The 27,377-nt window shown below is 44.2% G+C and overlaps 1 protein-coding gene across 1 annotated transcript; it reads left to right on the top strand.

Moving 5' to 3' along the window:
• Positions 1-380: 380 nt before the first annotated feature.
• On the top strand, positions 381-27,211 carry Tsnax (translin associated factor X). Its single transcript, XM_046432110.2, has 6 exons — positions 381-539; positions 718-822; positions 6,364-6,478; positions 8,289-8,419; positions 20,858-20,985; positions 25,470-27,211. The coding sequence occupies exons 1-6, from the start codon at positions 524-526 to the stop codon at positions 25,845-25,847; spliced, it is 873 nt and encodes a 290-aa protein (XP_046288066.1). The 5' UTR covers positions 381-523; the 3' UTR covers positions 25,848-27,211.
• Positions 27,212-27,377: the final 166 nt, after the last annotated feature.

The raw sequence follows: 27,377 nt of genomic DNA, 5'->3' as shown, positions 1-27,377 counted from the left end.
GACCCCAGCCGGCGGTGCTGCCGCCAGCCCTCGAGGGGGCGCCGTGCGGTGGTCTGAGGCTCACGCCCGGAGCCGCGACCAGAACGCCCTAGGCCTCAAGTCCTCGCAGAAGCTCGTCTCCCGAGGGCGGCCGAGCGCGGGCCCAGGTACTTTGCCGGCGCCCGTCGGACTTCCAGGCTACTGTTGCGTCCGAACGCCCAGGTTGCGCGCACTGCGCGGAGGGCAGCAGCTCCGGGCGGTGGAGGTGCTCCGGCGGCGGGGCCGGAAATGTGAGCGGCCGGGAGAGAGCCGGCGAGGACTCGGCACGTGCGCCGGAAGTGTGCTCGGCCCAGGGAGCGCCGGCGACAGAGCCGGAAGTGTGCGCGGCCGGGAAGCGCCGCGAGCGCGCTTCCGGTGTGCGTGGCCATCACGCGTCGCGCGGTTGCCCCGCAGGCCCTTGTCCTGTCTTGTCGACCGCTGCGCCGGCGCTGTGCTGCGTTCCGCGGCCTGCAGTCTCTGCGCGTCCCGGCGAAGGCGGCCCGACATGAGCGGCAAAGAAGGTGGCGTTCGCGGAGGGCTCGGGCGCGGGCGCGGTGACCGTCGGGTCTCGGGCTGCGCCGCCGTCCGATCGCAGCGGCCGCGCCTGCCGCCGGGAGTCCCGGGGAGCCCGGGCGCGGGAGGCCGGGGCGGGAGGGCGCGGCGGCGCGAGTCCACCCAGCGCCCCTCTCTTCCGCACAGGCCCGGGCGGCTTCAGGAAGAGGAAGCACGACAACTTTCCGCACGGCCAACGCAGAGAGGGCAAGGATGTGAGCGCGTCGTCGCCAGTGATGCTGGCCTTCAAGTGTAAGTGCCCCGGGCTGGCGGGCGGGGGCCGGCCGCGGCGCGTCCGTGTGCACCTGCTTTCCCGGGCTGCCGCGGTGGGCACGCGGGTGGCTCTGCCGGGAAAGCCTGAAGTCCAGAGGCGTGACTCCAGGGCCCGCAGCCCCACGCTGGCAGTGGGTACTGAGCACGGCACGGGCCTGGACGTTGCCCTGGGCCTGGGTCGTGGTGCCTCGGCTGGTTGCCTAGCATGTTCGTGTTCAGTGTGTGTTCGTTTTGTTAACCAGTCTTTTGAAGGCAGACTGTTGTGACCTGGCACGGGATGGGAACGTTGTTAGTGAATTACATACGCGTATAGATCCACGGTCGCCTTGTTCTCAGCCTACTAAACTGATCAGGTTTCTCCCCATTTTGAAACCACAAGACAGAATCCTTCCTCTGCCCCCTCTGTCTGCTGACCTGTACTGCATAGTTTCTGTGGTTCAGTAACAAGGAAAGTATTCACCTGGCCGGTTCTGACTGGCAGTCATTGAAAGCTAGATTGGGGCTTGAGGGATTGAGCTGTTCACAGTCTAAGCCTTCTGACTACAAGCAGCTCTCTGTTCCTGGCCATAGAGCTGCGGGAGTGTCCTCATGAATGGCACCTACTTTCCCTAGAGAGAATAAGGAGGAAACCACAGGCCCTTAACCTGCAAACCTCAGACATCACACACTATCACTTTTACCACATTGTATTTGCTAGAAGCAAGGCAATTTTAAAACCACCTCATGTTTAAGGGGAAAGGAATTAGGTTTCATTTTTTTTTTTTAAAAGGGGAGAGTCTCAGATAGTTTGAGGCTAGCACAGTACCTACAGTGATCTTCAATGATTCAAGAAAATTAGCTGTAATTGAACAGAGAGCATACTGATACAGCTTCGTACAGCTTGGAGTTGCTCCTAATTCAGTGCCTTCATTGCCTATTTGATGAATCACGATTTTCTCTGAGATCTGGTTCAAGTAGCTTGTTGGTGGTAAACATGTTCATTATCCATCCACTTAGTGAAGAGATGGTTATTGATATCTTTCAGCTAAACCTAATATGTATATTTGCTATAACACAATTACATCTTATTTATTTGTTTTATCTCTGATACTGGCCTGAGTTCCTTGAGGATAACAATTGTATCTTATCTAATTTTATATTAATTTTGTAAAATTAATATATCCAGCTCACAGTGAGCCTTAAAGTATTCATAATACAGTGTATGATTAAATAATAAATGTCTATTACCTTGAAATATTGGATGAAATCTTGGCCTAATTTCATCTTAGTAATAAAAGCTGCTTATAAAAATTATAATTGAGGTCCTGGCCAGCTACTAACTTGGCTAATAGTTTATTTAAGTTCTTGCTTTTTAATTCTTGGCAGAACACATCTGTCGATTCCCTATAAGCCAGGCAACTTCTGGGTCTTTGGAGTGAAAATGCTTCTGAAATAAGGTCATTAATGAGAGAAGTAAGTGGTTTATGGGCATTTCAATGATGATGCTTGAGAATTTGGAAAGCTGATACTTGAAATTTACAGAGTAGCTCTGAAATACTCTCAGCCACATAAAAATAGACCTTTGTGAGGTGATGGTTGTGCTCATTAGCACAAGGATGTCACGATGTTCATGTGTACTAGCATCAGGTTGTGTGCTGTATGTATTCATGATCATTTTTTGGTGCTAGGGATTAAACCCAGGGCCTTGTGCATGCTGGAAAAGTGCTCTGCCGCTGAGCTACATCCCCAACCTGTGTGCACAATTTTGATGTGTCAGTTATAGCTTGGTGAAGTCATGAGGACAGGAAGACAAGCAAAGAACAGGAGAAAGTCATCAATGTGAAAAAAGGCATTTCTTTTCTGGAGATATACATATTTTATGTGGAAAGCTAATTTATCTTAATTAAAGGTAATTTTTGTAAGCAGTTAGTGTCATTTTATGATCACATCTCATGTTCACAAAGGTGGGCATGTCTTTACATTTTTCACAAAATGCTCATTGTGAGCCTCCTCTGTGGGAGAACCCAAGTAAGGCATGTCTGCAATTTAAGAATATTTTGGTTTCTAGTAGAACCTTTGATTTCCATGTACTTTAGAAATAAGGTGATTTTGTCCTTTTCATTTTTATAGAGTAAATAATTGTTTTGTGCATATTAATATTTTTAAGTGCAGTTTTTGCCTTCTAGCCATTTTGTATTCTAAGCAAATTAAAATATTCTCCTCCAAGATTGCCAAGTGTCCTTGTAAAGATTATAGGTCTGTGGAAGGAGGTTTGAGCAGAGGTCTTTCTTTTTCTTTTAAGTTGTAGATGAACACAATAACTTTGTTTTATTTATATGTGGTGCTGAGGATGGAACCCAGTGCCTCACACATGCCAGACAAGTGCTCTACCACTCAGCCCCAGCCCCAGCCCCAGGAAGGTCTTCAATGAGAACACTATCTTACAGAGAAAATGTGATGAGATGATGTTGTTGGTTAAACTTAAACCCAAGATGCTTCAGGAAATACTTTGCTGTCAAAGGTATACTTACTTCATTAAAAGGAGTCATTAGATGAATATTTTACTACTGTTGACGCATAAGAGTAAAGAAACTTAAAATCTTATTTTATAATATCAGTTTTTTTTAATCTTGGCAATTCATACATTTGAATCAATTGGGGTGTAATTTCTCATTTTTTTGATTGTACAGATTGCAGAATCACATTACAATATCAATTTTATTTTTAAATATTTTTTAGTTGCCAATGGATTGTTCTGCTTTTCTGCAGGTAGCGGGATATGAGGGAAGACTGTGCAGCAGATTGAACAGTGCTTTAGAACTCATTTGTATCAGTAGCTCTAATGAATAGTTATAGTGTGAATTCCAGCAGCATAACATCCATTTAGAAAGGCTGCCGTCCACTAGTTACAGGGTAGGACAGTTCATTGCATACTAGAGGCAGTGCTCAGTGGGCAGGTGGATTTGTAGTATCTTTTCATAAATTTTATTTATGGGACATAGCATGCCACTGGCAGGTGGTGGATTCATTTCAAACTGTAGATGTGCTCTTGTCCAGCATGTTGTACTACGGTGACTTTAGCTAGCAAGTCAAGTGTTTTTCAACATCTATCTCTGGGCCTTCACCGCTATCCTGTGCTCTGAGGATGTGGTGGTGGGGACAGAGCTCTTGCCTTCCTGAATGAACCAGTTAACACACTGATAAGTAGACAATAGAATGTTAGCTGGTGAAGCATAAATGTTGGGAAATAAGGAACCAGGGAAGCATGGTCAGGGTCTGGAGAGGAAGTGAGAAGGGGCAGCTGCCATTCTGAGTGATGAAGTGTGGACCACGAGGTGGTCGGTGGGAATGGTGTTACAGAGAGGCAGCAGTGTGAATCAGGAGCAGCAGGAAAGCAGGCCAGGGGAGGTGTGATTTCACTATTTGAATATCTTGGATTCTGCGCATTATTTTTCCTGCAGGTGATCTTAATATGTCTACAGACTCCTGGTGTTTGACTGTTTTAGTTAATGTTTTTTTATATATGTGTATGTTTGTGTAGTATAATAAAATGAGCTTTGTATTCTAGAAAAGGTAAAACATTTTCTTTCAATTAAAATTATACCTTTTTCTCCATTATAAGTATACCAATGCCTCAGATGGGGTCTTTTAAAAAGTAATAAAAATAATTTTGTTACTTGCTACAGATTTTAGTAAGGAAAACATCTTGAACTGAAACAGCAGTTCATGGTGAAGAGTTTATTAAAAAAGCTTAAAAAACACTTTGTATTTGATAATATTAAATTAGATTTTTTGTAAATAAAGGCAATTAGAATAAAAATCTTTCCTAATATTTGTCAAAAGCAATTTGAGCAGAAGAAATGAAAATTTATTAGTTTAAAAGCAATTATATTTCACCAGTATAAACAGAAATTCCCTTCAGTAGTGCCTTGAGCAATAATTGCTCATACAGGGTCAGGAAAAACAGTAAGTATAGGAGTCAGAGTGGTCACATTCAAGCAAAGGATGTTTGGGGCGAGATGTTTTAGAGATTGTGCAATGCCTTGTTCTATAATCAGGAAGGAAAAGAGGAGTGAAAGTGGGGAAGGAGACTCTCGTGGTTACATAGTGTTGTCTCTTCACAGTGTCAGGATGAATCATCAGACTGGATACCACAGCTGTTTTCAGCCTCCCCTTGTTCTTGGGAACTCTTACTTTCTAGTTTTTTCCTTGGTTCTCCTCTTCCTAGATTGATTGGTTGATTTCTTTCTTTTTTTTTTTTTTTTTAAATATTTTTTTTAGTTGTAGATGGGACACAAAATCTTTTTTATTTATTTATTTTTGTGTGGTGCTGAGGATTGAACCCAGGGCCTCATACATGCAAGGTGAGTGCTCAGCCACTGAGCTGCAGCCCCAGCCTCTGGTTGATTTCTTTCTTTCTTTCCTCCTTTTTTTTTGGTGTGGTGCTGGGCGTTGAACACAGGGTCTTGCACATGCTAGGCAGACACTCCACTAGTGGGTTGTGTCCCAGCCCCCTCTTTCTAGATTTCTTTTCTTTTTTTTTTTTTTTTAAATTTTGTTTTTAATTGTAGGTGGACACAATATATTTGTTTTACTTATTCATCTTTATGTGGGGCTGAGGATAGAACCCAGTCCTCGCACATGCTATCCAAGTGCTCTGCTACTGACCCCAGCCCCAGCCCCTCTTTCTAGGTTTCTCACATCCTGTGTTGTCTGACTCAGTTCTTAGCTGGTCTTCGCTTGGTCTTATTAAAGTTGTGATGTTTCTGACTGCATTTTCAGACTGACTTTCCCATGACTTTCTCTGGTTTGCTGAATACTTTATGGTTTATCCCTGTAGTTAAAATAAAACCAATTCATATAATGATTGTGAATTTTTAATCTTTTTTTCCTCTTTATTTCTTGAAAATAGTATTTTTTCAAGTACATTTGGTTTGAATGCAGTATAGTAACAAGGTGAAATAATGTGCATTTTAAGTTCACATGGTTTATTTATTTTTTTTAATTTTTAAAAATATTTTATTTTTTAGTTGTAGTGGACACAATACCTTTATTTTATTTTTATGTGGTGCTGAGGCTCAAACCCAGGGCCTCACACATGCTAGGCCAGCGCTGTGGCGCTGAGCCACAAGCCCAGCCCCCAGGTTCACATGATTTATAATAAATTGACTGGAGTATTACTAGATACTTACGTGTGATAGTCATATTTTTAGCTTTTAAGGAACCGAGGTGTAGTTCACAAAGCTCCTTTCATCTTAATTTAGTTCACCAGTGCTGCTTTAATGCAGTTCATGGGCTCTGTTAGCCTCAGGGATTCATGAATGGTGTGTTTCTGTGCCTTGTTGTCATGTTCAGAAAGGTATTTGGAGGACAGTGTCCTGCCTCCTGTGTTTGAGACTAGGTGACTGCGTGTTCTGCTCATGTTCCTCGTCAAGTGAAGGCAGATGGCTGCGATCACGCCTGCATTCGCCTCGCGTTCTGCTGTGTGAGTCGCTAGGCTTGAGAGAGCGCGCACCTGCTTATGGTCATCTGTGTTCTCAGCGTTTCAGCAGGAACTGGATGCGCGGCATGACAAGTACGAGAGGCTGGTGAAACTCAGCCGGGACATAACCGTTGAAAGTAAAAGGACCATTTTTCTCCTCCATAGGATTACAAGGTGCGTAAGCCTATTTAAAATTTGTTACAGTTGGATACAGTTACATATATTTTTTATACTTCAATGAACAGTCACTGGCTGTCAGATGTGGTGTCTTTGTGAATATATTGGGATCAGAGAGTATTAGCAGCAAGTACATTTTAAAACTAATGTTTTGTTAAAAATAGGTGGGGAAAATTCTTAATTTTGGAGCAACCAGGGATTTTCTGTTTTATGAAGATCATTCAGATATAGCTATTTGAGAAAATAAATTTTGGATTACTTATTAGAGCCTATTACATTCAAATTTTACTTTGGTAATAGGTGTGGAAATTTAATATTAAATAAATGTTAAGGTAGGGTCATCCTCATTTGTTTCCAACTCATTGCACTCTTTCAGTTGTTAAAGTTGTTCTGTTACCTTCATACTGTTAACTGTAGTGCACGTACTACCGTTTTATTTTACCTGTTTGTAGCACATGGTATTATCAACTACTTGTCTTTGAAAGTTCTTCTTTGTTTGACTTTTCTGTTATTGTCTTCCTTTAGGACTTTATGTTGTTCTTTTTTGGTACCAAAGATTGAACTCGGGGTGCTTAATCACTGAGCCACATCCTCAGCCCTTTTTTGAGACAGGATCTTGCTAAGTTGCTGAGGCTGGCCTTGGACTTATGAACCTTCTGCCTCAGCCTCCCGAGCTATTAAAGGTGTGGGCTACTGTGCCCAGCTTACTATGTTCTCGTTCTAAGCAGACTGTCTGTATTTGATGTCTTGCCTGAAAGTAAAGAAACCACCTAGAGTAGCGTAAACAGAGCAGGGAAGTGCGCGGCAGTGATTACGCAGATGCCGCTGTGTGTCTCGCAGTTTTCACTGTTGCTTTTTCCTTTGCTTCATACTTTATGTGGCCAGCTTCCTTTGCTTCTCTGTTCCATGTGGGGTAAAAGGTGCCTGCCCTGGAGCTCCCAGCTCATATATCTGGGTCCTGTTCCAAAAGAGATTCTAGTTGCAAATTCTAGATGCCACTCCAGAGGGGTAGCTGTGATTGATGTTCCACTATGTATCTTGTCAAGCATTAGGTAAGGCCAACTGTGATAGCCTTCTTTTATCAAAAACATTATTGAGGTATTCCTTCACTAACTTAAAACTTTTTTAAAAAATGTTTCTTGTTAAGTTTTAGGTGGACACAATATCCTTATTTTACATTTATTTGGTGCTGAGGATCGAACCCAGTGCCTCGCGCATGCTAGGCGAGTGCTCTACCACTGAGCCACAACCCCAGCCCCTTAAAACTTTTTTTTGCGTGATACTGGAAATCAAACCTAGTGCCTTGCAGTGCTCCATCCCTGAGCCATATCCCCAGCCCTAACTTAAAACTGGGTGTTGAGTCAGGGGTTGCTCTATTATTGAACTACATCCCCAGCCACTTTTATTTTCTTTAGACAGAGGGTCCCTAAGCTGCTGAGGTTGGCTTTGAGCTTGCAGTTCTTCTTCTGAGCCTCCTGAGTAGCTGGGATTACAGGCATGCACCACCATTTAGAACTTTTAAGATAAGTCTCTAATACTCTAATTTTTATTCCATTAAATGGAAACATATATGCTGTACATATTCATTGAATGTGGCAGTTAATTTTTTTCTTAGTTGTCTAAAATCAATTTTTGTGCTAATAGTATATTACAACATTTTCCATTAAATTAATAAAATATAATTGTAGATAAGGGTTAAAAGTATCCAAATACATAGATATTTAGTCCAGTTAACTCATATTTGGATGATTTTGGTTTTTCATTATTAAAGCTGAATTTCTAAAAGTTCCCAATATCTTAATTATAGTGCTCCTGATATGGAAGAAATACTCACTGAATCAGAAGTTAAATTGGATGGTGTCAGACAAAAAATATTGCAGGTAGCCCAGGAGCTGTCAGGAGAAGACATGCATCAGTTCCACCGAGCCATCACCACGGGTGAGTCTGCCTTCACCTCAGGGGAGCTTTGTTTTAGAAAAAATGCTACATGATTTATGTCTGAGTTGCGTGAATTTTAGTTGATATCTGATAAAATCACATTGGCTGTTTTAAAAAAAAAAACAGGGTCTTTTGGGTAATGTGAAGACCGTCTAGAAACATTCAGTTGGCTTTGTTTTTCTGACTGTGTAACAATAGTTACTGATCTAATATGGTAATTGGAAATATAAAGGTAGTAGAATGAACTTTCTTGGTTTTATTCAGTAGACAGGGAATATCTCATTTCTCACTAAAGGAAAGTCTCATGGTGATTCTCAGTTTGTACTTTGGTAGTTCATGGAGGAGAGTGTGTCCCTTAGCTAGATGAACCCAAACGTCTCCCACTGTGACTCCATCTGGGAGCCTGGGGATAGGGTTGGGTTTTATCTGTTTATTTTAAAGAATCTTGGTGGTCACCGCTGTCCCATGAGTTGAATGAACATTCAGAGTTCTCAGTCCTTTCCTCTGTCCTCTTCTGAACCCAAGTCCATTGCTGGGAGAGGTGATGTGCCACCCAGGTGTACCCTAGGACTTGTAGCAGGGTTGGGACACGTGTTCACTTGTCTGTCTGCTCAGTGTGTGTCTAGTTTCAGCACTTGTTTCTCAGAAATGATGAATTGTCTTTCAGCTTTGGTGTCAGATGGTAGCTGCGTGTGCAGTGGGGTCTTGGAGGTGAGATGCACTGTTGGAGACTAATATGAAAGCCCAGGTCTGTGAGGAGTTGTTGCAGCCATTCCCAGAGGAGTTAAGGACCCAACTCTGTCATTTGTTAGTTCATATCAGGGGCTTATTGCCGGGTTTCTAATCTCCTGACTAAAAGGCTCAGGGGTCATTCCAGTTAAACTGGGCTAACTGGGCTGCACAAAATAACCACACAAGAGACACAAATACCTTTTTCTTTGGGCTGTGACGGCTCCTCTGACCTTAAGGGTCCGTAGAAAGAGAGAGAGCGTGAGAGCATGCGCTGACCCCTTTTATTGAGGAGAAGCTATTCAAATGAGGCAAGGGGTCAGGTTTCAGGGGGCTGAGTCTATCTTCATGATGTCCACTGTCAGCAGGTTGACTGACACCTGGGTAGGCCACACCCAAGGGCACAGTGAGAGAAGGGGACAAACACAAGGCACTTACATGGAAGAGTCTATCCTAAACAGGGCAAGGGGTTATATTACAAAGGAACAGGTCAGCATAGCCTCACCCATGGGGCTGTAGCAAGACACACCCATTCACGAGACAGGACCCTCGCACCCAAGAAGGGTGCCACATTTCTGTGACTGAATGCCTCAGCACTCAGCTAGGGAGTGTGACCCAGTCATGTGCAAGGTTGGCCTCCCACAGCTTATTTGTTTTTAAATAATAGCCATCAGTAATGAGCGTGGTTTAATGCATTCAGTTTGTATTGTCAGAAGGTACCACCTCAGATCTAAGACAGATTTCACTAGGGTGAGAAGGCCAGAGATGTTGGTGGGAAGGTGAAGGGAAAGCTAAGCCCATCTTCTAGCAGAAAATATCTGAGATATCTTCATGACCTGGTGTGGGAAAGAGTTCAGAATGACAGAATACAGTACCTGTTAAAGAACAGTGGATCAATTGAATATCATTAAAGTTAAGGCGTTCTACAGGGACGAGAGGGGGGAGGGAAAGGGAGAGAGAAGGGAAATTGCATGGTAATGGAAGGAGACCCTCATTGTTATACAAAATTACTTATAATAGGAAGTGAGGGGAAAGGGAAAAAAAAACAAGAGAGAGAAATGAACTACAGTAGATGGGGTAGAGAGAGAAGATGGGAGGGGAGGGGAGGGGAGGGAAGGGGGGATAGTAGAGGATAGGAAGGGCAGCAGAATACAACATACACTAGTATGGCAGTATGTAAAAAAGTGGATGTGTAACCGATGTGATTCTGCAATCTGTATACGGGGTAAAAATGGGAGTTCATAATCCGCTTGAATTAAATGTATGAAATATGTCAAGAGCTTTGTAATGTTTTGAACAACTAATAATAAAAAAAAAAGGCGTTCTGTTTCTCAAAAGTTGTAAATAAGGAAGTGAAAAAGCAAGCTAAAACATGAGAGAATACATTTAAAATACACTTTTGGATAAAGATTCTTACAAATAATCAAAAAGAAAAATATTGTAAAAATGAAGAAAAAACTTGAACAGAGGCTGTCCTCCCCACCCAAATAAAGACCGTCAAATGGCTGATGTACATATGAAAAAGTGCTGTTGTCCTGATAGACTGCATAACACAGAAGTAGGACCACAGTGAGCTCTCCTTGCTCCCAGTGTGGCCCAGTTATAGAGACTTAAAGGATGAGCTGGCGGCATCTGGACCTTAGCCTGCGCTGTACAACGCAGAAGACCTGAAGAGACCCGGAGCATCTCTTGTCATAATGCCTGAATTGAACAGTGATCACAGTGTCCGTCAGTAGGAAAGTGGATACACGAATGACGTAGTTTTATGAAATCTACTACAAGCAATAAAAATGGCAAATATCTGCAGCAGTGTCACAGGAATCTCATGGTCACTGGGCAAAATAAGCAGGCCCAGAAGAGCACTTGTATTTTTCTTCTTGGGTGGTATGTGAGTGCAGGCAGGTCTGATGTGGGAGACAGAAGGGAGAACAGTGGTTTCCAGGAAATGGAGTGGCCGGCAGGGTTGTTGACTAGGGGCACAAGGGAACCTCCTGAGGTGATGGGAATGTTTTACATTTTGATCTGGGTGGTTAGATAGATAAACACACGTGAAGATTCATTTATTGACTGGTGTAGTGCTGTAGGTAAACTGCACCTCATTTTTTCTTAAAACCAAGAAAAGCTAGTGTTGACACGTGAGTTCTTTGCTCCTTTACCAAGGGTGCTCTTTGCATTGGGGACCACATGGGCAGTGCTTCCCTTTCTGGCAGTGCTGTGGTACAGGTGTAGTGTGCTCAGTGGAAGAGCCATTCATTCTTAGGGGTGGTGCTCTCTGTCAAAACCTCTGGTGGCTTCCCTTGGCTCTCATTCCTGGCTGGTGGTGGGTCGGTATTGGTGGCCATCTCTACCTCACACTCTTGTCCTCCACCTTTGCTCCTCCTAGTGGAGGTGCCTTGGGGAGAAGGTAAATTGGAACTCTGTCCAAAGTGCCCTGCAGGCCGCAGTTGCGTGTGTATCTTGTCAGAGATGAGGCAGGAGAAGCGTGTTTGTATCTGAGTGCCACGCTCTCAAGGGAGACCTGGTGAGTTACGGCCACCTCACCTCCCATAGCTGGAGTGCCAGCTGGAGCAGTGGAAAGGTAGCCAGTCTCAGTAGAAGCTGTGTTGGTTGTGCACTTGAAATCCTGAGGGACACTGGCTGTTGGGGTTGGTGCTGGGGAGCCAGGTTTCCAGAAAGACTTTGATTGAAGCAGCAGCACAGCCTGTCTCACTGCATCACAGTGAGCAGAGTCTCAGTTGCAGGTCTCTGGAGCTTCCTGTTGGCTTGAGTGACTGAAGGCGAGTTTGAAGAGCTCTGTACTCCTGTCATTGTTTCCTTCACATCATGCAGGAAACCTGTCATACAAAAACTTAATGGCAACATATAAAAGCTGACCACAGTTGTCCCTACTTGTCACGTTGATCTGTCCTTAAAACTTGTATCTTTGCCTGGTGCAGTGGCGCATGCCTGTGATCCCAGCCACTCAGGAGGCTGAGGCAGGAGAATCACAAGTTCAGAGCCAGCCTCAGAACTTAGGGAGGCCCTTAGCAACTTGCTGAGACCATGTCTCAAAATAAAATCTAAAAAGGGCTGGGGATGTGGCTCAGTGGTTTAGTGCCCCGACTTTAATCCCCAGTAACATACATACACACGTATATACTCTTGTGTATCTTTATAAAAACTTGTGTGTTTTCCTCACAGTTTTGGTGTTGCAAAGGTGAAAAGTGATGTAGTTTTTCTTGAGTGGATCAAGCTTCCCGGTTTCTTACCAGGTTATGGCTATGCTCTGTTCTGCACTATTCCCCAGGCACTGAGTGGGACATCTGAGATTTGGCCCATTGGCTCTACTTGGCATGTCCTTCACTTAACTCACAGGTGAGGGGTGGGGAAAGAGTGCCAGCAGCCAGGGCCACGTGCATAACCACTCCAAAGACACCTTGCAGCTCTGCGGTGTGGCTTGCCTTGGTTGCCAGTGATGTTCCTCAGGTTGGGAGGGAGTGGGATGGGCACAGCTGTTCTAGACTTCTGTTCACTGTGTCACTGAGGACGCTCGTGCATACCTTGTCTGTTTCAGGCCCTTATTGGAGTTTTCTTTGAGAAGAACCTACTCTTGGATTTTAAAAAGTAGGGATTTGATTCCTTATAGCCCACTTTGCTGCAGAAAGTCCTTAAAATTATTTCAGTTGAAGCAATAAAGATTTTTAAAGTTAAGGAATAAAACAGTCAAAGAGTATCCAGGACTTAAAAATTTTCTGACATTTATTTAATAAAATTGACTATTTACAATTAGAGTGTGTTAACAATAAGGTGCTTACGAATTGCCTGCTGCTTGTCATTGTTACGTGTTTGTTTTGGTGTTACTCCAAGTAGTTGTTCTTTTGACTTGGAGATAAAACAGTTCTGGCATTGAACTAAAGGAGTTCTGGGCCTATTAAGTATAGTGGCACACAGACCATTTCCTAAGGGGTACAGACATGAGTATCCTTGTGTTGAACAACAGCAAAACCGTAGGTCTGTTTCCTACACATTGCTTTCTTTCCTTTTAGTTGGTTGGCAGTACTGGGTATTGAACCCAGGGCGCTCTGCCACCAAACTCTGTCCCTAGCCTTTTTAAAATTGGTACTGGACCCAGGGGTGCTTTACTATTGAGCTGTACCCCAACACCACCATAATTTTTCGTTTTTTTGATTCAGGGCCAGGCTGGCCTGAGACTTGTAGTCCTCCTGTACTCCCTGCCTCCCAAGCAGCTGGGAGTGCAAGCGTGTGCCACCGCACTGAGCTTGTTGGAGGTATTTTTTAAGCCACTATTCTTATATTCATGATTTCTTTCAATTCTTGCAATACCCCTAAATTATTTTTACCATTTTACAAATTAAGAAATTGAGGATCACAGAAGTTATGCCCAAGGTAGTAAGCCACCAAGGGTGTCCTTGGTGTCTTTGAGTGGATTCAGTTTACCTCTTGACTTTAGAATCTAGTCCTAGTAAGGGCTTCTGTCTTGCTTACCCCAGATATTAAGGTTTTCTTTATAAACCAGTATATGTTAATTGTTTTCTTTTTTCATACCACCAAACAACTTACACTGTTTCTTCATTGTCTCCCTCTCCCTTATTGGAATGTAGACTCAAGTCTCTGCAAAGGTTTTATTTTTGTATGTACTTGAAAAATGTTGAAACAATGAAGAACAAAACTATTTTTAAAAGACCCCCTTTTTTCCCAACCATATCCTTTATCTGATGGTTTGCTTTGTGAGTTTTTAATTTCACTGTTGTTTTTTCTAAAAGAAAATGTTTCCAGTACTATTAAACATAGTAGCTGGAATTGGATCGATATTAATGTATCACACTTAATCCAAGTATTTTCCAATAAGAAAGTTCTGAAGTCCATTATAGTCGTACAGAGAAATTTGATAGTTTCAGCATATTAGCAAAACTGGGAAGGCATACTAGAAAATGAAGTAGGATGTGAATATCTGTGTATCTGTTTAAGAGAAGTGCCAGAGACCTTGGTGAGTTAAGGTAAAGCCAAGTGGGGACACAAATGGCTGGCCGGTGGCATCATGGTGGCTCGCCAAGGTGGAAGTGATTTCCTTCTCTTCTCAATGCAGACTGTGTAGTAGTGGTGCTGAGCGTGCTCTGCCCACCTGGTCGTTCAGGGACGCGGCTGTCCAGCCTCTGATGTCACCAGTGTCAGAACCACCAGGGCATCAGCGCAGGACTGAGGCTGGGGAAGGAGGAGAGTGGAGGGAGGTGCTGAGGGTTTCTGGTGCAGCTGTGGACGTGCAGGAGGGACTTTGGCCACTTCTATGGGCCAGTGTCACAGCCACATCTGACTGCAGGGGAGAGTGGGAAATAAGGTCCCTCTGTACCAAGGAGAACAAGAGACGTTGGATGACTAGTAATTTCTTCTCTGCCCAGTGTGGTAATTTTGTGTTCTTTTGATTTAGTGGAAAATTTGGGTATATGCCTATTCTTAGATTTTAAGCTTTTTGTGGAGATTTTCATTTTGTTTGAGAGTATTCAGCTAATTTTTAAGTGATTTTGTAATTCAAAGGGTGGTGGAGGACATCAGCTCCCACCCTGGAAGTGTTTTAAACCTCTTTATACCTCTGAACATTCCTGTTGCTTTCCTGGGGCTCTCTGGAGCCCAGGTCTCACTTGGTAAGGATGGGTCTTCTCATTGTTTTGGAGCTGGTGCACCAAGTCAGAGAGGCCCTTCCTTCTCCTCACAGACTCTTGTGCATCACGCTGTGGTAGAGCACACAAAGTGTGCTGCCACATCATCTGCCATTGCCCCAAGCCCTAGCAACTACTAATTTCCTTTCTGTCTGTATGAGTTTCTCCGCTGGCATCTCATGTAAATACAGTTAAGCAACATGTGGCCTTTTGAGTCAGGCTGCTTTCAGGTAGCATCATCTTTTCAAGGCTGGCTGTATCTTGGCATGTGTCGGGACTTCCCGTACATGTCCCCCACGCTAGTTGTTTGCAGTCTATTACCCGAGGGTACCACGTTGGCTCACCTGCCGCTCAGTTTCCCCTTTGGCCCCTGTGAGTGGCACTGCTGTTACCATCCTGCAAGCCTTCATGTGGACACCTGCTTTCCCTCCTCTCAGGTACAGCTCGGGGCAGGATCGCTGAGACCTGTGGAAAACAGTTTCTAGAAAGCATCAGAAGCCTGCTAATGAAATTGAGACGTGAGGTTGTGATTTATCACAAAGCCTGTCTCACCTGTTTACCTTTATATGCTTTGTTTGTTTGTTTTGCTGGCACTGGGGATAGAACCAGGGCCTCTCACATGCCAGGCAAGTACCCCACTACAGAGCTACACCCCAGCCCTTGCATATGGTTTTTGATGGAGAATTGGACTAAATGTGTATTGCTTAAGATGTAATTTAAGAATGAGAGGGGCTGAGGTTGTAGCTCAGTGGCAGAGCGCTTGCCTAGCATGTGCAAGGTACTGGGTTCAATCCTTAGCACCACATACAAATTAAAATAAAGGCAGTCTGTCCATCTACAACTTCAAAAAAAAAAAAATTAAAAAAAAAAAAGAGTGAGCAAAGATATTTAGAATCCTTTTATTGAGTTTCCCTGTATATGTTCTAATAGGGAAACAAGGAGAAAAAGAAATTACATGAAGTCAGCCTCTAGACATCCCTCTTACTGGAAGCTGATTCTGTAAATAATTCTGATTGGATTTTATCCAAGGTAAAGGCAAAGGGGAAGGCATTGTTTGATGACATGTGGCAGTAGGCTGAGAATTTTCACCTTGGAGATTATATGCTGAACATAACGGATGTCCTTGTCATCAAGTTTAAGCACAGCTTGTCTAAACATCCTTTTACCTACTTGTGAACAAAATGCTGTTTAGTGTTTTGGGCCAGTTGTCCTTGAACTTTCTCGATGATACAACATGAAACCTAATTTCTGTGGAACAGAATTGGCCACCTTACTTCTGAAGTGACTTTTGTTAACATATCCTGAGTGTCCCAATGACAACTTAACCTCAGGAAAACTTAACATCAGACAGCTACCCATGTCTGACAGAGAGTGGCACCACGGATACATTTTGGGTCCTCTTATTCTGTATGACTTTTTCCCAATGAATAAATCAGGACTTCTGATTCTGAGTTTTCTCTGTAACAATATATTTTTTTTAATGGACTCAAATCCAAGATAACTTGTTAGAGTCTGTAAACAAGTCAAAATAACACCTGGCATTTTGCCAGGGGAATGTTAGAGTTCGTAAACAAGTCTGGATGGTGCCTGGCAAAATGCCAGAGGGAGTGGTTTGAGAAGTAACAAAAACGAGCCATTAAGTGTGGAGATTCCTTATTGGTTGACTGATGTATCTAGTTTATGTTAATTAGATAAGCTGTGTGGAATGTATAAATACTGCTCCTGTCCTGCAATAAATGGCTTCCACTCCTGCTGTATCAACGTACACAAGTTGTTCGTCACCCCCCGGTTATTTTGCTGCAGCCGGACTGTGGCAATAACTATAAGTCAAATACAACTGTCTAGATAGTTCCAAATATTTGTGGTCCTGGGGATAGAACCCAGGGCCTCATGCCTGCTAGATAAGTACTCTGCCACCGAGTTCCATTCCTAGTCCTTATTTTTATTTTTTTAAAATTTTGAGATAGGGTCTTGCTAAGTTGCCGAGGCTGGCCTTGAACTTGAAATGCTCCTGCCTTATCTCTGAGCATCTGGTATTACATGCTGCACTGCCACACCTGGCTGATAATTCAGAATATTTGAATAGCAAAATTTATATTATTTTTGCCAGGACACTTTAAAGTTTCATAAGATTAGTGAGAATGAACAGAGAAGGTTATTTGAATCAGTTTATTAGGCATTTGGTCTCTTCCACAAGGTACTATCTTTGGGGAAAGGGCCAGGAGCCCAGTTGTCAAGGGGATGGAGTTGCATTTATGAGTCAGACAGGCTTTCATTTTTCCCTGAAGCACAAGTTTTGTGTGGTGGGAATTATGAGGGCTGCCTTGATTGGGATGCATCAAAACATTTTATATGTAGAAAAAGATCTGAGAATTCGTAGGCACAGAGGAGTGTGGGACTGTGAAAGTAAGTGTTAGGAGATGACATTGAGGGCTGGGGCCGGGGATCAGCAGTAGAACACTTGCCTAACACGTGTGAGGCCCTGGGTTCAAACCTCAGCACCACATAAAAATGAATAAACTAAAGCAAAGATATTGTGTACAACTAAAAAGAAATATATATATATTAAAAAGGAGATGATGTTGAAGCATTGGGGAAAGTTGTAGTGGAAATTCAGTGGGAAAAGGTAAGAACAGTGGGCGTGTTTATGTGGAGCTGCATGTAAAGCAGGTGAAACCGGGGAAAGCATGAGCATTTGAACTACAGCCCTTTTCACTTGACTTCAGGCCTCAGCTGTCATGAAGGAAGGACTGACTATCGGTAATGCAGCCAAGCAAGGTTCGATGGGCACTGAGAGAGTGGGCCCAGGGCTTGTTGTTCAGGTCTTATCTTAATTGTTAGCTGTTTTATCCGGGGCTTCTGGGTAAAGACCCATGAGACTTGACAGCAGGGGCTTGAGCGGGTGCTTGTCCCCTGTCCACGGCAGCATTCTTCAAAAGCTGGAGGTGACCCGAACCCACCTGAGTAAGGGTGGACGGAGAGGCAGAATGTGGCCTGTTCATATCGTTGAGTGTTTCTCCACCTCACAGAGGAAGGCAGTTCTGATTCATGATGCACATGGATGAGACTTAAGGACTTCAAGCTAAGTGAAATGACAGTCACAGAAGGACAGATACTGTGGTTCCCCTTATGCCAGGTCTGTAGTCAAAACCAGGGACAGAAAGACTGATGGTTGCCAGTATCCAAGGAGGGAAAAATGGGGAGATGCTGTTTAAAAGAAGATCCCAGTTTTGCAAAATGAGGGGGTTCTGGAGGGGCTGGGGACGTAGTGCAGTGATAGAGTGCTGCCTGGCACGCACAGGCCCTGGGTTCCCCCAGCAGCCCCCACCCCACACAAGGTGAGATGGTGATGGTGTGTACACTATTAGGGATGTATTTATTACCACTGACATGTACAATTAAAAATGGTTAAGATGTTTTTTTTTTTTTCTTGGTGGGATTGAGCATTGAACCCAGGGGTGCTTTAACACTGAGCCACACCTCCAGCCCTTTTTATCTATTGAAACAGGGCCTCTTTAGGTTGCAAAGGCTGGCCTTAAACTTATGATTCTCCTGCCTCAGCCTCCCAAGTTGCTGGGATTACAGTTGTATGCCACCATGCCTGGCAATAATGAAACTAATTCTAAAAACAAAATCAAAAGGATTCTAATCACCATTGTTCTCTAAGCAGGGTGATAGAATTCATTTTATGGTGAACAAGCATTGCTTGCTAAATTGCTGTTTTGCTCACAGAGACCAGTAGGGTCTAATCTGGACCCCTGGGCCTCAGTGAAAGGCGGAGATTCTGCCTTCCCAGGTCCTCTGTGGTACACGAGGACATTCTTCTTGGGTCTGTGTTGCTTGGTTGAGCAGAGCCTTTTAAGGAGTTTGTGGACATGCAAGAGGAGGAAGGGAGCTGAGCTGAGGGTAGGCACCCTGCGTTGGAGTGCCTTGTGTAGTTAAGGAGGAGTCAGTTCAGTGATAGGTGGAGCTACGCTCGCCTTTGATCACCACCACCCAGATGCCTGGCAAGAACAGCTTAGAGGAAGAGTTTATTTTGGCTTATGGTTCAGAACACTTAGGTCCTATGGTCAGGGCCTCCTCTGCCCTTGGCCTGAGGAGAGGCAGAGCACTAGGTGGGAGGGTGGAGGCAGAGGACAGCTGCTGGGCTTTTGACCAGCCAGGTGGAGTTCCCAAGGGCAGGCCCCCAGCGCTCTTCTCTTCTAATCATGCCCCACCTGCCTGCAGTCACCACCCAATGAGTCCAGATCACTAATCCATCAACTGGATTAATCCACTGATGAGGTTACAGGTCTTAGTCCAGTCCTTCCACTTGCTGTATATCCCAGCACATGGGCTTCTGGGGAACGTTCCTAGATGTAGACCGTAACAGAATAAGCCAATAATCAGTCAGAAAGCAAACTAGCAGCTGGGCACGATGGCACATACCTGTAATTCAAGCGGCACAGGAGGCTAAGGCAGGAGGATCGCAAGTTCAAAGCCAGCCTGAGCAATTTAGTGAGGCACTAGGCCTCAGTGAGACCCTGTCTCTAAATAAAATATAAAAAAAGGGCTAGAGATGTGACTCAGTCGTTAAGCACCCCTGGGTTCAATCCCCAGTAAAACCCCCCCCGCCCAAAAAAAAAATTAATTTGTAGGTAGTAAAATTGAGTGGAACCAACCTCCAAGCTTGGAGCTCCGTGTGAATACCGTGCATCAAGCACGGTGGTCTCTGCCCTGGCAGTGGGAGTGTTACGAGTCGCTCTTCCTACTGAAACGTTTGTTTTAAAGTCCATCTTAGTGAAGCTACATTATGTGGCAATCAAACAAGAATTCTAGCTGCTTCTGCAACACGGTGCTCCCGAGTGATACAAAAGTGATACAAAAGAATAATATTGTATTGCTAAAAATGTTGGTGTTCTTAGAAATAGCTATGTGTGAAGTAATGTCAAATTCAGCAGAGTAGACGGTATGGGGAGGGGTCCAGCTTTTTTCCTACCATGTGCCTTTTTTCATGTGGCTCTGAAGTTAATACCACTTCATAAAACATTCATGCCACTTTAAGAAAACTGGACCAAAAAAACCAAAGGCCGAATGTTTTCTCTGATGTGTGTGGATGCTGATCCATAATGGGGATGGGGGTGGGCATGGGGAGCAATGGAGGAACTTTAGATAGAGCAAAGGGGAGGAAGGGGAAGGGAGGGGCACAGGTAGGAAAGACGGTGGAACGAGATGGACATCATTACCCTAGGTACACGTATGAAGACACTAATGGTGAGACTCTGCTTCGTATATCACCAGAGACATGAAAAATTGTGCTGTGTATGTGTACTATGAATTGAAATGCATTCTGCTGTCATAATTAAGTAAATCTAAAATTAAAAAAAGAAAAAAACTGGACCAAGAAAACTTGACCTCATAAATTGGTCTATTCCGCAGTGGCTTGACGTGACCAGATCAGGACCAATACTTGGTGATACTCTTTAGATGAATGCTTGCTTTTTGAAGGTCAGATATAGCATGTCAGACTTTAGGGGACATGATTAAAGCAGTGCAGGCAGGACCCTCTATAACAGCTCAAGAAGAGCCCGAGGCACAGTGCCCGTGACAGGGTCCCCTCTATGAGCTGGGTCCGGGCAGCTCCTGGTGTCAGGTTGTCCATAGTGGTGCCAGCACCCCTCCACCCTATGCAGAACTTCACCTCCCAGAGTGAACCTGTGCTCCTACTGTGTTTTGTAGGTTTTCACAACAGGCGTGTTCCTAGTTATTAAGTGTTCTTCCACAACTAAATGGAATTACATTACATTACCTGTTTTTTTTCAAAAATGGATGTCTTTATTTAGTTGTGTTTCTATGTCTGCTCTGTGCAAGGCACTGCTGACGCAGCAGGAACAGCACTGGAGCACATGCCTTGCTCCAGCTAGCCAACCATGAGAGCCGGGGCCGTCAGTCCCATCAGCCTTGGTACAAAGGCCTCGGAAAAAGTGTGCGATGTGGTCGGGGAAAGTCTCGGACTGTGACAGTTCTATTCGTTTAGTCTTCCCTTAGTGATTTTTTTTTTTTTTCTTTTTTTCAGGACTGCAGGAATATGTGGAAGCTGTCTCTTTTCAACACTTCATCAAAACACGGTCATTAATCAGTATGGATGAAATTAATAAAGAGTTGGTATTTACAACAGAAGACAGTGGGAAAGAAAATAAGACTGTGAGAACTTAAAATATTTCTCATTTGTATAGTATACATAATGGCTTAATGGTTGTAGGGGATGGACTGGCTCCATGTGGAGAAGATTGAGATGGGTATGATCCGTGTGATTTTAGATTCTCACCCAGGGAAATAGAGCTTTTAAATGTTCTAGTTAGGGATAGAAGAGGAACAGCTTGGGGTACATTGGGAAAAGAAACACTCTTCTGCCTAAAGCAAGCACTGTCATTAGTTCTTTTATTAACCTTGTGAGATAAGAATTATAACCCCATTTTACAGAGAAGGAATTAGGCTTTTAAAGAATAGCTAACAAGAAATCACACAACAAGTAAGGCATGGTGGCTTGCTTCTGTGATCCCATCAGGAAGATTGCAAGTTCAAAGCCAGCCTCAGCAACTTAGTAAGACCCTGTCCAAAATTAAAAAATAAATAAATAAAACAAAAGGCCTGGGGTGTAGCTCAGTGGTTATGCCCTGGGTTTAATCCCCAGGACAAAAAAAAAAAAAAAAAAAAAGCCACACAGCCAAGTGGCAGCACTGATATTTGAAACCAGGCATTTTGCATCCTAGCCTCTGTCTCGTCTCTGTGCCAGAATTTTTCAAAGTGGGCTGCAGTGGTCCCTTGTGCTAGGTGCTGCCTCAGAGCCTTGTTGGAGAGGCTTTGACCTCAAGCTTTGTAGTGAGGCCACATACATACTCCATACCCAAGGGATCCAGTGAAGTCATCGTTGCATAGTGAGAGCTCTGAATCACTTAGATCATGATGCTTGTGTCTGAATTTATGTAGCTCTTGTGAATTGACTTTTTGCAGGTAGATTTTTTTTTTAAATATTTTGTTTTAGTTGTAGTTGGACACAATACCTTTATTTTATTTTTATGAGGTGCTAAGGATTGAACCCAGCGCCCCGCACGTACTAGGCAGGCGCTTTGCTGCTGAGCTACAACCCCAGTCCCTGCAGGTAGATTTTTTTTTTTTCTAGAGAGAGAGAGAGAGTGAGAGAGAGAGAATTTTAATATTTATTTTTTAGTTACCGGCAGACACAACATCTTTGTTTGTATGTGGTGCTGAGGATCGAACCCGGGCCGCACGCATGCCAGGCGAGTGTGCTACCGCTTGAGCCACATCCCCAGCCCCCTTGCAGGTAGATTTTTTTTTAAACAAGCACTCTTTCTTTTTTCTTTCTGGATTTTAAGATAGAACACTGAGGCAACAGGGTGGGCCCTTTTTTCTTTTTGTTTGTTTTGGTTATACCTGACAGTAGAATGTATTTTGACATATTGTATATACATGAGTGCAACTTCCTGTTCTTCTAGTTATACTTGATGTGGAATTACACTGGTCATGTATTCATATATGAACATAGGAAAGTTATGTCCAACTCATTCTAGTCTCTCTCCTATTCCTATCCCACTCCCTTCCCTTCATTCCCCTTTATCTAATCCAAAATACTTCTATTCTATGAGTCAACATCCACATGTCAGAGAGAACATTTAGCCTTGGCTTTTGGGATTGGCTTATTTTACTTAGCATGATACTCTCCATTTCCATCCATGTACCAGCAAATGCCATAATTTTATTCTTTAAGGCTGAGTAATATTCCATTGTGCATACCACATTTTCTATATCTATTCATCTGTTGAAAGGCACCTAGGTTGGTTCCATAGCTTGGCTATTGTGAATTGAGCTGCTATAAACATTGACGTGGCTGCCTTACTGTAGTATGCTGATTTTAAGTCCTTTGGGTATGAACTGAGGAGTCGGATAACAGGGTCAAATGGTGGTTCTATTCCAGGTTTTCTGAGTAATCTCCATACTGCTTTCCGGAGTAGTTGCATCAATTTGCAATTCCACAGGGAGGGCCATTTTGAATGATGTACCTTTTGATGTAAAATTGTGACATAAACTTCTGATAAAATTTGTTTCCCTTTTTTTGCCTTTTCCCCCACCTTTTATTACTTTTAGCACCAGAGAGTCAGGATAGGCAGGTGGGAGGTGGAAGGAGCTGCAGTAGTAGACTTCCTGTAGATCAGCTGGAAGCTAGTCTGACACAGGGGCCAATGTGGCATGACTGCCGGGCCTTGAGGACGCCACGGGCTGCTCTGCGCTGCGCTGCAGTGTGTGACACCGACTGAGGAGCTCCGCTCCGACCAGTGAGGCTCCTGCCTGCTGGCAAAGGGTGGGTGAGCTGCCGTGAGAAACAAGCGACCCGCTTGACCCTGCTTCTTAGTGCCACCCGGGATTGCCACAGCCCCCTTCCTGCTCCCTCCTCCCCAGACAGGAGTGTCCAGGGAAGCAGACAGACTGGGAGCAGAGTGCCTGCCGTGCCACTGGCACCAGGTTGTTTCAGGGTGTGGTGCTTGTCGTCACATGCACTGTCAGGTTGCCAAGCCACGTTCCTAAATGGCATTTCCTTTTAATGTTGAGGGTATTTGGTGCTGGGATTTGATAGGGTAGGTATTGTGCTCTAGTTTGCCTCTTGAGGATATTGTCAAACTGACTTTATTTAAAAATTACAAAGTTTCGAGCATACAGAACAGTACAGGGTAAAAACAAAGTGAGGGCCCTGTGCCCACAAGCAGGACTCAGTGGTTGTTAGCATTGTGACATATTTGCATTTTCTAAATGTTTTTAATTAAGCCATTATAAAGCAAATTAGCAATATCATGGTATTTCACCCTAAATACTATAGTATCCATCTTGAAAAAATTATACTTTAAATTTCTTTTCTTTACTAATAATTTTCAGGAAGATATTGCTGCCAATTTGTTGAAGTTTGTTAATTTTTAAATCATGCTTCTTTTTCTAAAATCAACTTATTTATAACCTCCATATCATGGTAGAAACAAAGAACTAGCATTTTCCTTAAGTTTATTTTATGAATGGCTTGTGAAATAAATGTACTCCTCTCCACCCTCCACCCCCAGCCTGCTTTTCTAAAAGGTGCCAGTCTCTGATAGGAACATGGCAGGTACTCATGATGTGATTTTAAAGCATCGGAATGATTGGGAAGCCAGCTCTGGATACATACCATTTCTGTTACCGCCCCAGCCCTCTCACCTCTGCTGATTCTTGGGCCACGTTCCTTTGCTATGTGATAAGGAAGGGGACAGATGGTCTCTGAGGAGCAGCGTTGGGATTCCTGCACTGGCTGCACAGCAGCCACATTGATCGTGATGAAAGCAGGTTGGGCTCTGCCGTGTCCTTAGTCACTTCTCAGAGACTCTTCATCACCTCTAAGAAAAGATTCCTTGATGTGACATTGAATCCCATCTGTCTTCTGGCCTCAGCCTGCCCTACTCCTTACCTTAAGTTTTCCTCAAAAGAAATAGTGCACTAGTTCATCAGGTTATATAAGCACAGTTCTTACCTGCCCACCTGTGCGGTTCCTGCTTCCTACAGTCTCGGCTGTAGTTGCACCGTCACCTAGCCAGGGCTCATACAGTTTATAGTCTGACCTCACCACTACAAAGGTGATCTGGAAGAGAGAGAATGATGTGGAGAGAGGGTTTGCACGTGGATGCTTGCTGCCAGCACTGAGTGTGTACTTGTGTTGGAGCATTGTGTTGAGGATGGGGTCAGTGCTGTCTCATTTAATCCATAAAATAAATCTCTGAGAGGGTCCTGTTATCCATATTACAGATGAGGAGACTGAGGTTTTAGATGAGATAATTTGCCAAGGGCATACACCGAATGCAGAAAGGTGCTGGAAGAGGTGGGAGGAGATGCCGCGAGATCCTTGGAAGTGTTAACCTCAAAGCAAGAGGGACCACTGGCCTGGAGGAGGGAGGGCGAAGCATCTGGGGGTGCAGTGGGGCTCTGTTGGCAGGAGAGGTGGTGCCAGGGAGTAGGCAGCTGTACTGATACCAAGAGGCTTGGGGTAGAGGGGGTTGCTCAGGGGAGTTAAAGGTTTGAGGAGTATTTGAGGAGGCTGCAGAGGGAACCACCAAGGAGCGCTGAAAGAACTAGTGAGTAATTCCTAGCGGAACACATTCCACGTGGGTGTGATCGCTGCACTCGTCCTCCCCAGTAAAGGGTCCATGGGTAGGTTTTAGTATTGATTCCAGGTTCTGATTTCATAGGCCGAGTGCAGGAAGGGCACAGGAGTGTGAGAGAGCCGGGGTGCTGCAGCGAGAGGCCCCCAGTCATGGTGGTTGATTTTGAGTGGAGAGGGGCCGACTGGCTTGGGAAGGCTGTGTAATTGTCGGTTGAATGGCGATTTTTGTGCTGCCAGATCATGAGGCCATGTTGAAGAACACTTTCCTCTGTCTAGTCAAGCTGGAGGCAGTTGGTCTTCCTGGGGCAGTATGGATCTCAGCACCCTGGGCCTCTGGTCACTCTTTCCCAGGCCACGGGCGGGTTCCTCTTCCCTAGCACAGGTGCTGCGTTCCACTTGGATACAGTGGACTGGGGCGGCTGGGTTCCCGCATATGCGCTCTCCAGTGTGCTTTCTTTGTGTGCATTGCTTTCTGTTTTTTGTTTTCTAGCCCTCCTTGGATGCACAAGATAAGCATCTTGTCACTTGGAAACTGAAAGTCACACCTGTGGATTACCTTCTGGGAGTGGCCGATCTAACTGGAGAATTGATGCGGATGTGTATTAACAGTGTGGGGAATGGGGACATCGATACCCCCTTTGAAGTGAGCCAGTTTTTGCGCCAGGTGTACGATGGGTTCTCCTTCATTGGCAACACTGGGCCTTATGAGGTCTCCAAGAAGCTGTACACCCTGAAACAGAGTCTAGCCAAAGTGGAGAACGCTTGTTACGCCCTGAAGGTCCGGGGCTCTGAGATCCCAAAGCACATGCTGGCAGACGTGTTCTCGGTGAAGACAGAAATGCCTGATCAAGAGGAGGGCATCTCCTAGAGCAGCGTCCCTGGCTGATCCCAAGAGACCAGTTTGTAAGACTGTCACTTAGCATTTCACTGGACTTTGTTGTGGCATTGGCCTTGAAGTGTTTTCAGTTGTTTGTCTTCTCAGTTGTACGCACACTGTACATACAGTTTTCAGCTGAGGCCCTCTTATCATTTGTGCAAGTGTGGGCACAAGCGTTTGCATGTGTGCCTGTTTGAGATCTCTGCTGGCTGACCTTCACCATTTATCTGTGCTAGGTAAATGTGCTTTGTATTGCTTTTTCTGCGGTACCCCTTTTAATGTACTTGGTGTGAATGTTGTGGTGATCATTTTTAGTGGCAGCCATTGTAAGTTGGTGGTTTTGTTTTAGATAGAAAAGATTTCTTAGTTGCACTTCTGGACCTGAACTTCCACACCTCCAGAACTGGCTCCATTCATGGAGCAAGGAGTAAAAACTAATAACCTGTCAACATTTTAAAATTATAAGTTTTGAGGTATTTTTGTGAGAATTTGTATAAAGTTCTGGCTAATTTTAGGCCGTTTTGAGTTTATAGCCTTCCAGAAAAAAATGGACAAATGCCCAGATATTAATGTCTTCACTGTTTTGTTTTCTGCAGTGCTGGGGATGGACCCAGGGTTGTCGTGACAGGCCAGCGCTCCACCACTGAGCTACATCTCCAGCCCCTCCTCATTTTTTTTTCCTTTTGTTGTAGAAGATATGGTGGGGAATTGGAGCTAATATTTTAATGTTTTCAGCGGTTAAGCTGAATTATGTATGTGTATGTAACTAACAAGCTTTTAGTGAGTATTTAGCGGGATTTTCCCCCTTGCCAATATTAGAGGCATGTTTGAAGACTTTCCTGTTCTAGCATCTATTAGAAATTACATTTAGGTAATTGCAGTGAAATATTGAAACACTCAAGTTGATCCCAACTTTTAGAGTTGTCTGTGGCATTGGTAAAGTTGCCAAAGAAGATGTGTGGTGCACAGTTGGGCAGCTGAGAATGGCGGTGTGGTCTCCGATGCTCCTCAGAGGTGGAACTGCCCTGAGTGAAGTGACTGGAGCGCTGGCTTAAGATCTAGTTACTGGGTTTTGTTTTGGGAAAGGTCATCTCCGCTGGTAAGAGCTAATCCTTGACAGTGTCCCTTTTCGAACAGTGTCACCTAAGTGGATGGAGGTCGAGGGACCTGGTGCAGAGGCTGCTACAAGGTGGGTGGTCCTGCGCCAGGGCACCGTTGTATGGAATCAGCTCCTCTGCACACTCTTGTTACTTCTGCCATTTGAATTTAAATAAAAATAAAATGGTAATGGATTGATGAATGTTTTACAGATGTTTAAAATAAGTCTTTTGAATAAAATAAAGAAATTAAGCTCACTGCTTTGATCCTATTGAGAAATACTTGAAGTTTAGGACTTCTGTTGAAACAGGAATCCTGATCAGACTAGCTGAATATGGCGGGTTGTCATTTCTAAAGTCAGTTCAGAGGTGGGGAGGTGTCCAGGTGGTTCACTCGGAAGCTCAGCGACACTCCCCTCAGGTT

The sequence above is a fragment of the Marmota monax genome, unplaced genomic scaffold, assembly GCF_021218885.2.
Source record: "Marmota monax isolate L192 unplaced genomic scaffold, Marmota_monax_Labrador192_F-V1.1 WCK01_AAM20220418_F8-fsc00071, whole genome shotgun sequence".
Lineage (NCBI taxonomy): Eukaryota > Metazoa > Chordata > Mammalia > Rodentia > Sciuridae > Marmota > Marmota monax.
Note: the sequence above shows the minus strand (reverse complement) of the source record. Positions and strands in the feature narration are given on the sequence as shown.

Excerpts from the sequence above, each read along its gene's own strand:
- Tsnax (XM_046432110.2), top strand. Across the intron at positions 823-6,363 it reads AGTGATGCTGGCCTTCAAGT|CGTTTCAGCAGGAACTGGAT; the intron begins GTAAGTGCCCCG and ends CTGTGTTCTCAG. Across the intron at positions 20,986-25,469 it reads GTGGGAAAGAAAATAAGACT|CCCTCCTTGGATGCACAAGA; the intron begins GTGAGAACTTAA and ends TTTGTTTTCTAG.